Below are 12739 nucleotides of genomic sequence, written 5' to 3'. Positions count from 1 at the left end.
AAAAAATCTCCAGTTCTCCTATCTACATAAAATCAGTTTATTATTATTTTTTCATTTCACAAGCAGGAAATGCAATTCACTTTGAGTAAGTAGAGTTATTGCTTCCACACCTGTTTCCTTGCTCAGTTCTGTCAGAATGTCTTGGTACATATTCACCATTTGGTCACAGTGAGTAAGGACATTTTTTCGCAGATTGTCCCAATGTGGAGAAAGCTCACCAAGTTCTTTTATCTCCTGGTTTCTGTTAAGAGTGGAAGAGAGGAAAAACTTTACTTTTATCTTAAATCCATAGACACATAACCCTTAGTCAGACTTGTCAAGATAGTAAGAAATTATTTCATCATAATTACCAGGAAAGTTCTATGAGCTTATTAGCTTAAATATTTTTAAAAAATTATTTTAGCACACAAAAAATATGAATAGTTTAGACCACACAAATAAAAACATATGTCAAAGGGCAAAAAATTAGAAATGTTAAATTCCCTGATGAAATTTTCACGAAGATGGCAGACTTCCTATTCTTATATACATAGGGAAGATATCAGTTAAAAAGCAAATCGTAAAACCTCTATGTAAAGATGGCTAAGTTTTTAAGTTTCAACGATACAGAATCAAAGAATGTGGGAAGGGATATCTGACCATGTTGGAAGCAAACATGAGATACTTAGGTAATTCCGTTTATATATAATATAGTTACAAATATTTCTTTAAAAAGCAAAAGCCCGGCCGGGCGCGGAGGCTCACGCCTGTAATCCCAGCACTTTGGGAGTCCGAGGTGGGTGGATCACCTGAGGTCAGGAGTTCAAGACAAGCCTGGCCAACATGGTGAAACCCTGTCTCTACTAAAAATACAAAACTTAGCCAGGCGTGGTGGCGCGTGCCTGTAGTCCCAGCTACTACTCAGGAGGCTGAGGCAGGAGAATCTCTAGAATTCATGAGATGGAGGTTGTAGGGAGTCGAGATTGGGCCACTACACTCCAGCCTGGGTGACAAAGCGAGACTCTGTCTCCCCCCTCCCCCAAAAAAAAGCCCGAATAACAAATAAATGGTATTGTCAGGTATGGTTTTATTGGCTTCAGCTTCTGCCAAAAGGACAATGTATGAAACTACTGTATGTGTATGCATTGTTCTGTCCTTATCAAAAAGAAGAGCTAACCATGTCATTTAGGCTTCAATTACTAACTTTTATCTAAATCTCTACCCTTTAGCCAAGTTAATTTAAATCATCAGAATGCCTTTTTAAAATTATAGTGATAAATGGTCCAATATGCTGCTTGGTTAGATCTCTTATTCATTTCTGTAACCTTTTACCAACAACATTTTCATGAGGCTAATTTAACCAGTAATAATGAAGCTTCTTTGCTACTTTGGCCATGAAACATGCTAAATACCAAGCTAATAAATTCACAAGCTGTAGAATCTTTAACATTCTGTTAAATGCAAGAATAATGGATGGTGTGCAAAAATGTGACTTGCTTTCAAATGGTTGTAGCTGTCTTTGTTTTGTTCCAATGGGATTGCAATTTTGAATTGCTGCAATTTTCATCTGAGGTCTTTATAATTTTTGTGAACATTCATGTCACTCTCAACTTTTCCAAAGATTAGTATTCATGATGAAGCACTCATGGAAGAAAAAGTAATTAATCAATAGACAATAGAGTAAAAAAAAAAAAAAAAAAAAAAATCATGACCAAATAAGAGACAAAGAGAAGGTTGAAGATTGGGGAGTTAACTTCTTGTTTGCACTCAAACGGCAGGATGTACAAGTTTAGGAAAAAGCAACAACCACTAAAGCAAACAAGTAATTCCAAAAGATTGATATATCCAAGTCCAGAAGAATCTGAGCAATTAGGTTGTATCTGAGATATATAGCAAGTGTAATATATCAACTTAATATGTAAAGTTTCAGTTTTGCTTTCAACATACAGTTATAATGAAAATATTAGCTAACAATTCTTATTTAATACTAATAGATGCACCATATGGTTACAATTTGTATTGTCTCTAAATTATTATCAGAAAGAATAATTAAAGGGGAGATGACGAGGAAGGTAGAAGAGTGATAGTGAAGCCCCTGACTACATTCTGGGATAGTGGGGGTGGTGTACATTCCCTTGCCTAAGATAAGTTTGGCAAAATGTAATCAGAAAAGTTTAGTGTTCTGTGAGGAGTGCCTTAATACAAGCTGTGAGGACTCCATAATTTTTGTTTAAAATTTATTGCACTCTTCCATTATGCCACAATTTATAAAGAGAAGGATACTGATGAATCTGTTTGTTTTAAGAAATGACAGTAAAAATAGGTACACATTCTGAAAAGGACAAACAACGAGCATACTGTCTCTCTGCACTGAGAAAAGTTCCAATATAGGGGAACTACATGATAAAAGTGCAATAAACCAGACAGAGTAATGAAAACATTGCAAAAGAAAATGGGGCAGGGTAAGAGACACACTGCATTTATTAAAAAAGAAATTAATAAGCACATTAATTTCATTAAAGAAGAGAGGTATATTCATACATTAAAATAGAGAAGGATAGAAGATAACTTGGTGCATGAAAATTGGTAAACTTTCCAATCAGGAAGCCTAGGGCTATTTATTCATAAAGACATTTTAATTTGTCACTCAGTGTTCAAAAAACTTCCTGGATTAAAACCTTTGCTTGGCATCTCAATCCAGATTCTCTAGGAAGCACAGAATGAGATTAAGCAATGCCAGGTCAACCACAAGGAGGTAAAAAAAGAAGTGATACAGGGAAGAGAAGAAAGCAGCCACAAGGTGGTACATGACTGAGCTGGGCAGAACTTCACAAGAAAACGTGGCCTGTTATTTGGTCATGTGAAACAAACCTAAAGAAGTCATTTGGAACCTTTGTACCTTGGAACAGTTAGTCAGAGAGAGGAACATTTACATGTCAGTTGCTTGTCATACTCTATGTTTCATTGATAAAGATTCATCCTACAGGTCATTAAGTCCTCTGCCTTTTATGATTTCATAATCTGCCCCTTTGTGTAGCCACTGGGGAAACCATACTCTAACGGAGATAGAATTTTCCTGGGTGTGTCCCTATATGACAGTTGCCAAAACTACTGTGAATCCTTCCATGGTGGTTGCTACTGGGGACACGCTAATGCCTTGTTTTCACCTTGAGAGAGGCTAATATAGTAAATGGTGTTAAGAGATAAGGTGACAGTGGTGGCAATATCTGAGGCTCACCATTGAGCAAGTGGTCAAAAACGTGAAGACATGTTAGGATTGTAAGATTTTAATCCTTAGGATTAGGATTGAGCCAATGTAGAAAAGCACACAAACTGGGCCCAGGACAGACAACCCCATGTACAACTCAGATGTACTTGCACCATCTACTGACAACCCGATAGCATGCAAAATAAGATCCCTCACATATTTCCCAAGAGGAGAGTCTAAGTACAGTCTTTTAGAATGATGGCAAGCTGCGATTCCCCAGAGACTTAAAAGAGCGGTAATAAATCCAGCCACAATATCCAATCCTCCAACTAGTTCTTAAGGCCTTAATTGACATTCATCACCTATCTCCTTTACCATGAATCCCAGATTTTCCTCCATACTCTACCAGCATTTTCAGCTGATCTGAGCTGCTGCTGAGTAGGGTGTTGCAGACCTAAATCCTGATGAATTAAGCCCTTAGTTTTCTTGCTTCTATGGAGTCTTGGTTGCTGTAATTTTCTCCTATGAGAAAAAATATTAAAAAAAAAAAAAAAAAAAAAAAAAAAAAAAAAAAATAAAAAAAAAAAAAAAAAAAAAAAAAAAAAAAAAAAAAAAAAAAAAAAAAAAAAAAAAAAAATAAAAAAAAAAAAAAAAAAAATAAAAAAAAAAAAAAAAAAAAAAAAAAAAAAAAAATATAAAAAAAAAAAAAAAAAAAAAAAAAATAAAAATAAAAAAAAAAAAAAAAAAAAAAAAAAAAAAAAAAAAAAAAAAAAAAAAATAAAAAAAAAAAAAGAAAAAAAAAAAAAAAAAATTTTTCTCCTTCCCATCAGGGCGTGGAGTACTTCTAAGTTTCAGACATATTTTGCCTCGCTCAGATTCTGTGGCAGTAGCCCTATCTCCTCATGGTGGTGAGTATGGATATCTCACACCATTTTTTTTGGTCTATCGTCGTGAGGAACACCAGATCACATATGGAACCAATCACAGCTTCCACTTAAGTGGGATTCTAATTGTGTCCCCTGACAGAACAGCACTGCTCCCCTGACTACACCACAAGAACCAGGATTCTAACTGGCAAAGTATAAAGTTGTAGGAAAAGGTAGTGCAAATACCACAAGCAGATCACTGCTATTGATTACAGGAAGGGGCTACCCTTAGTCCCAGGACTGTGGGTCCTGGGTATGATAAATACAACATTCTATATCAGCGATTGGTTTGGTGTATTTCCCAATCCTAATCCTAGAGGGTAGTATCCCAATTCTAAGGTTTTTCCTCATGCTGGTGTCTTGGCTGAACTTTTCATGATTAATATTATTCCGCTGTACCATCAGGCCTGTCGCTGTTGGGTGATGAATCACATTATGACCATAAGCTCACTGTTGTGCCTTCTTTGATACAGCAGCAAATGTCCCTTAGTAGAAGCAATATTATATGGGGCACCATATCATTGGATCAGTCATTCTTAGGCTATCAGATGTGGGTGCCAGTGAAAGCACAGTAAGCGGAAAGACAAACACATATCTAGACCATAATTCATCCACTTAGGACAAATTGCTGCCTGCTCCAAAGTGGAGAAGATGCAACTTAATTTGCCTGCCACCCAACAGATGTTGGGTCTCTATCGTACCCTGGAGGAATGTACCATTCCTCCAGGTACCATCTCAGTGGCTCACTGTCAGTCTGCTTCTGGCATTTGATAGTTAGAAGCGACAATAGCTATATTAGCTTTGGAAAGGGAGGCCATGTCCTGGGTCCACGCATTTTCTCTGCTTCTGTCGCTAAGATCTAAGTCCAACCACAATAGATCATTCTCCTCATGGGTCTATTGCACAAACTCTGCAGTAACTGAGAAAGGAGGCTGGCTAATATCCACTAGACACGTGACAATGTCCACCTGGTAGCAGAAAGCTTCCTCTGCAGTGTTTACTCTCTGATAGGCATGGTTTTGACTGTGCTCACTCCTACAGCCCCATCTACATGTCTCTTGCTCATATCCCTTATATTTGATTTTCTAGTCTTATTTCTTTCAGGCCCATCAGATTATTAACTCTGCCAAAGCTCAATGTACATCTGCACCTAAGGTTACCTCCTTCTCTACATGAAGGGAACACCAAGTAAACGCTTTGCTGATCTTCCCACTGGGTAAATTTCCTTCATTATTGACCGTGAAGTCCACCCAACATGTCAGGCTGACCCGTTTTTATACCAGCACAAGTTCTTTCCTCCTCCATGAGACAGTCATAGGGAACTCTTAAGGGTGTGAGTTGAGTACATGTTGAATGTACTCTCTAGAGTATATTCGGGAACTCTAAAGGTCTGTACTGACAGTTTCCTATTTGCTTTTCCTAAAGATTCCACATAACAGAGTTGTTTCTCACCACAGACACTTTCAGCCCCATTGGCTCTCCTTGGTCACCCCAGGATTTGTAATATAGTCTGGATCTTCTGGGATGTCCTTCTTGAATGGGCCCCACTTGTCACATTCTGCTGTTTAACTCAATGGTTTAACATATATTTATAAAGGGGTTGATTAGCAGTTAGTTAAGCACTAGACAAAAGGTCTTAATGATACGTGAATCAGAAATATAGTTCAAAGCACATCAATTCTTTTTTCTTTTTTGAGATGGAGTCTTGCTCTGCTGCCCAGGTTTAAGTACAGCAGCATGATCTCAGCTCACTGCAACCTCCGCCTCCCTGGTTCCAGTGATTCTCCTGCCTCAGCCTTCCAAGTAGCTGGGACTACAGGCACCTGCAATCACGCCCTGCTAATCTTCATATTTTTAGTAGAGATGAGGTTTCACCATGTTAGTCAGGCTGGTCTCGAACTCCTGACCTCAGGTGATCCACCCGTCTCAGCCTCCCAAAGTGCTGGGATTACAGGCGTGAGTCACTGTGCCCGGCTCAGCAGGTTAATTATTTGCATAGATGAAAAAAAGACCTTTATTGTGTATGTACACATATGTGTTACACTACTTATTTTCCTCATTATTTGTCATCATACCACAATATGTTAGAGGTGTGGCAACCACATATGCCAGTTTATACCTGTTATTCCACTGTAATTATTAATACTACTTTTATTCTCAAAATATTTATACTAGATTGTCTAAGTTATAAGATATCAGAGTTCATATAAGAATCATAAGCTCCCAGGATGCTACAGTTGGAAGGAAGCTCAGAGAATAACCTGAACCCTCATGTTTCACAGATGGAGAAGCTAAGGTAAAATCATTTGTTTATCTCAGAGTCACTAGAATACCCTAAAGCTTTTAGACTGTAATCCCCAAGCCCACTCTTCCCTTACCTCACATTATTCTCCACTATACAACGAAGAAACACAAGACAAACAGCAACAAAAATAAAAACAAAAAGCAAACAAATGGAGTGTACTTAATGAAAGTAGGTTGTGAGTGGGATTTGGAACCTGGTATATTGATTTACAAAACTACATTTGTAAACTTTCATGTGCTTTAAAAACTAAACCTAAACAAAAGATAAATTATTATTTGGGATTTTTAACTCCTGGATATTTTAGTTTGAATGGCACGCCTACCAGTTACTACACAATAACTGAAATGTTCTAAAACATATTCAAGAGCATAATGGTGTCCGGAATTATAAGACCCAAAGATAACAGCACCCTGTGGTCCAGTCTCTGCATGTTGCTTCATTAAGAAGCAATTTGCACTTTGGGAGGCCGAGACAGGCAGATCACGAGGTCAGGAGATCAAGACCATCCTGGCTAACACGGTGAAACCCCGTTTCTACTAAAAATACAAAATATTAGCCAGGCGTGGTGGCGGGCGCCTATAGTCCCAGCTACTTGGGAGGCTGAGGCAGGAGAATGGTGTGAACCTGGCAGGAGGAGCTTGCAGTGAGCTGAGATCCGGCCACTGCACTCCAGCCTGGGCGACATAGCAAGACTCTGTCTCAAAAAAAAAAAAAAAAAAAAGCAATCTGACATTACTGTTATAATTAAACAGTTGCATACCATTACAAAGCCTTTGGCATGAGTAGCAAAGGAGATTAGCTACATAAATGCATTTTTTAATTCATAGAAAAATAGGTTTTAGAATACCCCTTTCCTATCTGTAAACATTCTCATTTTACTCACAGTCACAAAAACTTCTACTTTCAAAAGTTCTCTCTTTCAATCACTACTTTGCAATAACAACAAAATAATTCTTCCTGGAAAATCCACCCCCTTGCTAAACACATACAATCTCATGAATTCATTGCTTTACTCTCACTAGAGCTCTGTCTCCAAAACAAATCTTCTAACCTGTCTCTAGCTTCTCCCAGTTCTGCAAGAGTCCAACAGGTTGACACAAGAAGTTAGGGAGAAAAGACTGAATAATAAAATATTAATAAGCTTAGGCCTCTTACACATTAAACACTTTTGGGGACTTACTTCCATCTGCTCCATTTCCCTTTGCTGACTACAAAAATAAAAGGCAAATCACACAAAATAAATCTCCAAAGGAGACATATAATTGCTAAGGTCTATTCAGGAAACATCTAGTGCTCTATAGATTCCTGCATTCTAACAGCAAAGTATGACATTCTTGATACTTGATGAAATATTCATACAGATGTCTGGAAATAACCTCATGAAGTACTTTTTGTCTATATGGCTCGCTTTGTCTTACTGTGTTTAAATATTTCAAAAACACATGCTTTTTATTTTCAGTAAAATTGCAAGTTCCTGGAAGTCATTATATCCTCTGAACCTTCCACAATGTAGAACACCCTACTAATTATATGACATGTTTAAAACACAAGCTATTTTAAAACATGACGAGAAAATGAGATTAAAAGACAAAACAAAACAACTCTGTGAAGAACAAAGAGAAATAATTAAGGACAGAGTGAATCACAGAATAACTGGGAAAAAAGTAACCAAATGTGCTTTAATTTTGATACATATAATGCATAAAATATTGTCAGGAATATTAAACAGATAAGTGTTTTTTTACATTTTACTCCTTACATCCCTGGGGCTGTTGTGGCTATAGGGACTCGGTAAGTATTGGACAAATTAGGGCAAGTAAATGAATAGGCCTCAGGTTCTTTCCTTTACTGTACCAACCCAGAAGCTCCAACTATTTCTCTTTAATTCACATTGGAATTCTGTGTACAATTCTGTTTGGAAAACAAAAGTTACTGGGGTGGGGGGGGGGGGGGCGGGGGAAGAAGAAGAAGGCTTAAGATCACCAAAATAGAAAATTGTAGCTCTATTTAAAGCTTCTATTTAAAACACAGCATTAAAGCCCACTGATGATATATTCAAGGAGGGATTTCCAACATGGGGCAAAAGTGCTTTGAGCATGTGAGTGGCAGAGACTATCTTTATTCATCTTTTTATCCGACCACAGCCTCCTACCCATGGGAAGTATCCGAGATGAGCTTGAGCTTGTTGACTTAATAAATGAAGTTTGCTTGCAGATTGTTCTTATATTTTCCTAAAATTTAGGATAAAGTCAAAATATAGACTAACCCTAAAGTAGAGTGCTAAGCTCTGCCAAGTTTCAGTGCAGAAATGAGACATTGTAGGCCTGTAATCCCAGCACTTTGGGAGGCCGAGGCGAGCAGATCACGAGGTCAGGAGATCAAGACCATCCTGGCTAACACGGTGAAACCCCGTCTCTACTAAAAATGCAAAAAAATTAGCCGGGCATGGCGGCGGGCTCCTGTAGTCCCAGCTACTTGGGAGGCTGAGGCAGGAGAATGGCGTGAACCCGGGAGGCGGAGCTTGCAGTGAGCCGAGATCGCGCCACTGCACTCCAGCCTGGGCGACAGAGCGAGACTCCGTCTCAAAAAAAAAAAAAAAAAAAAAAAAAAAAAAAAAAAGAAATGAGACATTGTTCAGTCTTCTAACCTTGTATGATGTAGGTCTATAATCCTAGATTAAGCAAGTCTTCCTTAGGGATAGAGAAAGATTTGAAAAATTTATCTTCATATGGCATTTCCTACTGTGATGGTTAATCCTATATGTCAACTTGGTTGGGCCACAGGGTGCCAAGATATTTGGTCAACAGTATTCTGAGTGTTTCCATGAGGGCATTTTTGAGGCAGATTAACATTTGACTTGGTAGCCTCAGTACAGCCCACTGCCCTCTCTAACTTGGGTGAGCCTAATTCAATCAGGTGGAGGCCTGAATAGAATAAGAGGCTGACACTTCCCCCAAGTAAGAGAGGATTCTCCTGCCTGACTGCCTTCAAACTGAGACTTTGCTTTTTTCCTGCCTTTGAACTCAGACTGACACTCTAGACTGGAACCACACCATCGGCTCTATTGGGTCTCCAGCTTGCCTACTCAACCTGCAAATCTTGGGACTTGTCAGCTTGCATAATGATGTGAGCCAATTCTTTCTTTTTTTTTTTTTTTTTTTTTTTTTTTTTTTTTTTGAGACGGAGTCTCGCTGTGTCTCCCAGGCTGGAGTGCAGTGGCGTGATCTCGGCTCACTGCAAGCTCCGCCTCCAGGGTTCACGCCATTCTCCCGCCTCAGCCTCCCAAGTAGCTGGGACTACAGGCGCCCGCCACCACGCCTGGCTAGTTTTTTTTTTTTTTTTTTTTTTTTGTATTTTTAGTAGAGACGGGGTTTCACCATGTTAGCCAGGATAGTCTCGATCTCCTGACTTTGTGATCCACTCGCCTCGGCCTCCCAAAGTGCTGGGATTACAGGCTTGAGCCACTGCGCCCGGCCGTGAGCCAATTCTTTCTAATAAATCGTGTTTGTGTGTGTGTGTGTGTGTGTGTGTGTGTGTGTGTGTGTGTGTGTGTTCTACTGTGTTTCTCTATGGAACCCCGACCCACACACTAACTATGCTGGGATTCCATTGCACTGATTTCTCTCTGCTTAGTGCATAAGACGCTGAGAGGCAGGCCAGTTGGTGGTGGTGGGAGAGAGATGGAAGGAAATCATCCAGAATATAGTTTAAGCTCTTCCATGGGCTTTTATCCTCCTACCACATTTTACAAATGCTCTCCTGACTTGTTCAAAAGAAAAACGACTACAGAGATGTTCGACTTGTCTAAGGGACATGCACAAGAAATCTCTGTAGTTCTGAGGCCAACATTCTGTGTGCAAGCACCTATGATATTGGAAGTGTGAACCAGAACTGGTAAACTTTAAAAATCTGGGTATATAAATTCAAAAATGTCAGAAATTATGGAAGGTAATTAGTGTAATGAGTATCTGAGAATAACAGGCAATTAATTTACAGAAGAGTAGTAAGACAAAGTAACCTGATAGAAATGTATACACCAAAGGAAATAGCCCAGTATGAGAGACAGAAACATGTTATTTGAGACTGTTATAATTTAAGTAAATAGAAATATTTTTCCACAAGGAACTCTATAATACCATTTTTAAAAATAAAAATAGCTATAGAACTTAAATAAAGCCTTTTGTTAGTTATTACACAGTAAAACTACACATGGTATGCATAGGTAGAAAGTTTAACAGCCAAGGTGCTTTCATTCATTAAACAAAATTAGACCTTAAATCAAACTTAAAAGAAGTCATAAAAAAATTATTCACTAGGAAAAAAATTAAATACTAAATAGTCAGTGAAGAATAGACTACATAAATGACTGGCAGGTGGCTTCAATTTCATAAAGTGGTTGGGTGACACCATAAAACTGCGCAAAGTTCAACTGGATGTCAGGTTTCACAGTATATTCAGCTCACAATTCAAAATGTCTGTACTTTAACCCATACAAGGATAAAAACTGCATCCATAAATCACAGGCCTATTTTTTAAAATACATTCCTATAAATGATAATGTGGTTAATGTTGCAAGCCATGAGCCACTATTTCAGGGAAAAACAACTGAATATTCCAAGTGGTCATTCACTCCAATTTTCACTTGAAGTTAAAATAACGGCTTATTGTACTACACACACAATTAAGCCTCAAGTTATATACAAAGACTGACAGTTGGAACACAGTTATTACAGGATTTAGTAGTAATCACAAAATCTGTTTGTATCTGATAAACAGCCAGATTCTATTATTTAATTTTAGGTAACTGCATTAGAAAAAAAAATGAAGAACAATAAGTATGTCTTTTTCCAAACTAAGAATCTATTTGCTATTCTTGATAAAGTTAAATTGGTATTTATTTACTTCTAAATAACATCTAGTTTACCCTTCATAGTTTGCGTTAAAGTTATGAAACATGGCCAGCATTTATTTTTTAGTATTTTAAAGCTCAGTGTTCCTCTATTGTCTAAAGCAGTGGTAGTTGCATTGTGTGAAGATGTCTCACAAATCCACATATGTTCATTACATGCCTTTTCATTCTAAGTAGCCATGGAAATTATGAAATGTACTTAAAAGCTGTTAAAACAAGAAAGAGTACTAATACTCTCATCACATTTTAATAATTTTTGCCCATAATTTCAGAAATAGAGAACATTTCTGGATACCACCCCTTTAAATTCCTCCACCCCTGGACTTGGATGGAGGATGTTGTCCAGTTTCATAGGTAGAAGGAATTCAGCAGGCTTCACTGGATATTCTATGTCACATTTGTTTGGTTAGTGGACACCATAAGATTTTCCAGGTGTTATCCCTTTTGATAATCAAGGTTACTTTTGCATAGAAAAGATCCCTTCCTTTGATTTCATAACAATCCTCTGAGATCATTGCCCCACTGCTGCACCAAACAAAATAAAAAATTCAGTCATACTAGGTATATTTCAAATGTTCAATAGCCACAAATGACTAGCCTATGGGATGGTACAGTACAGAGCATTTCTATCATCACAGAATGTTCTTTTGGACAATATCACTCTAGACAAATGACTGAGAAGTAAAGTGACTTGGTTGATGCTACATTGCCAGTAAATGGTAGATTCAGAACATGTACTCAGGTCCTAGGAATTCAAATCCTGTTATCGTTTTTATGTAAATTCTTGGGGGAGTACAGTTTCTCCTATAAAAGTGTCCCTGAATAGAAGGACAAGATTAGAAGCTCCTACCTGAGGGGCTCATCCGAATGTAACTTTCAAATAGTTCAACTGAGCTGGTTCAAATATTTTCTTTGAACGTGCATTGAACAGACAGTCTTGGCTATAGCGACTGCTGGAAAGCCAACCAACACAACAAAATGTGTATTTACGTCCTAGTCGTTTAACAATTACTTATAGACGGGCGGATCACGAAGTCAGGAGATCGAGACCATCCTGGCTAACACGGTGAAACTCCGTCTCTACTAAAAAATACAAAAAAACTAGCCAGGTGAGGTGGCGGGCACCTGTAGTCCCAGCTACTTGGGAGGCTGAGGCAGGAGAATGGCGTGAACCTGGGAGGCAGAGCTTGCAGTGAGCTGAGATCCGGCCACTGCACTCCAGCCTGGGCGACAGAGCAAGACTCCGTCTCAAAAAAACAAACAAACAAACAATTACTTATAGAGTGCTTCTATGTCAGCTATTATTCTGAGCACTTCACAAAAATTCACTCATTTGCCATTCATGACAATTCATTGAAATAGGCACAATGATTATCATTCTCATTTTAGAAAGGAGAAGTTAACCAGAGATG

General features: G+C 38.2%; 1 protein-coding gene across 8 annotated transcripts in view; it reads right to left on the bottom strand.

The window, feature by feature from the left end:
* Window positions 1-12739, bottom strand: part of INPP4B (inositol polyphosphate-4-phosphatase type II B) — an 817532-nt gene that overhangs the window by 178344 nt on the left and 626449 nt on the right. For all 8 annotated transcript variants that reach the window (XM_050791144.1, XM_050791150.1, XM_050791147.1 and 5 more), the window contains one exon: window positions 111-241. In XM_050791144.1, the coding sequence (XP_050647101.1) occupies window positions 111-241 (131 nt within the window). The remainder of the gene's footprint in view (window positions 1-110; window positions 242-12739) is intronic.

The sequence above is a fragment of the Macaca thibetana genome, chromosome 5, assembly GCF_024542745.1.
Source record: "Macaca thibetana thibetana isolate TM-01 chromosome 5, ASM2454274v1, whole genome shotgun sequence".
Classification (NCBI taxonomy): domain Eukaryota; kingdom Metazoa; phylum Chordata; class Mammalia; order Primates; family Cercopithecidae; genus Macaca; species Macaca thibetana.
Note: the sequence above shows the minus strand (reverse complement) of the source record. Positions and strands in the feature narration are given on the sequence as shown.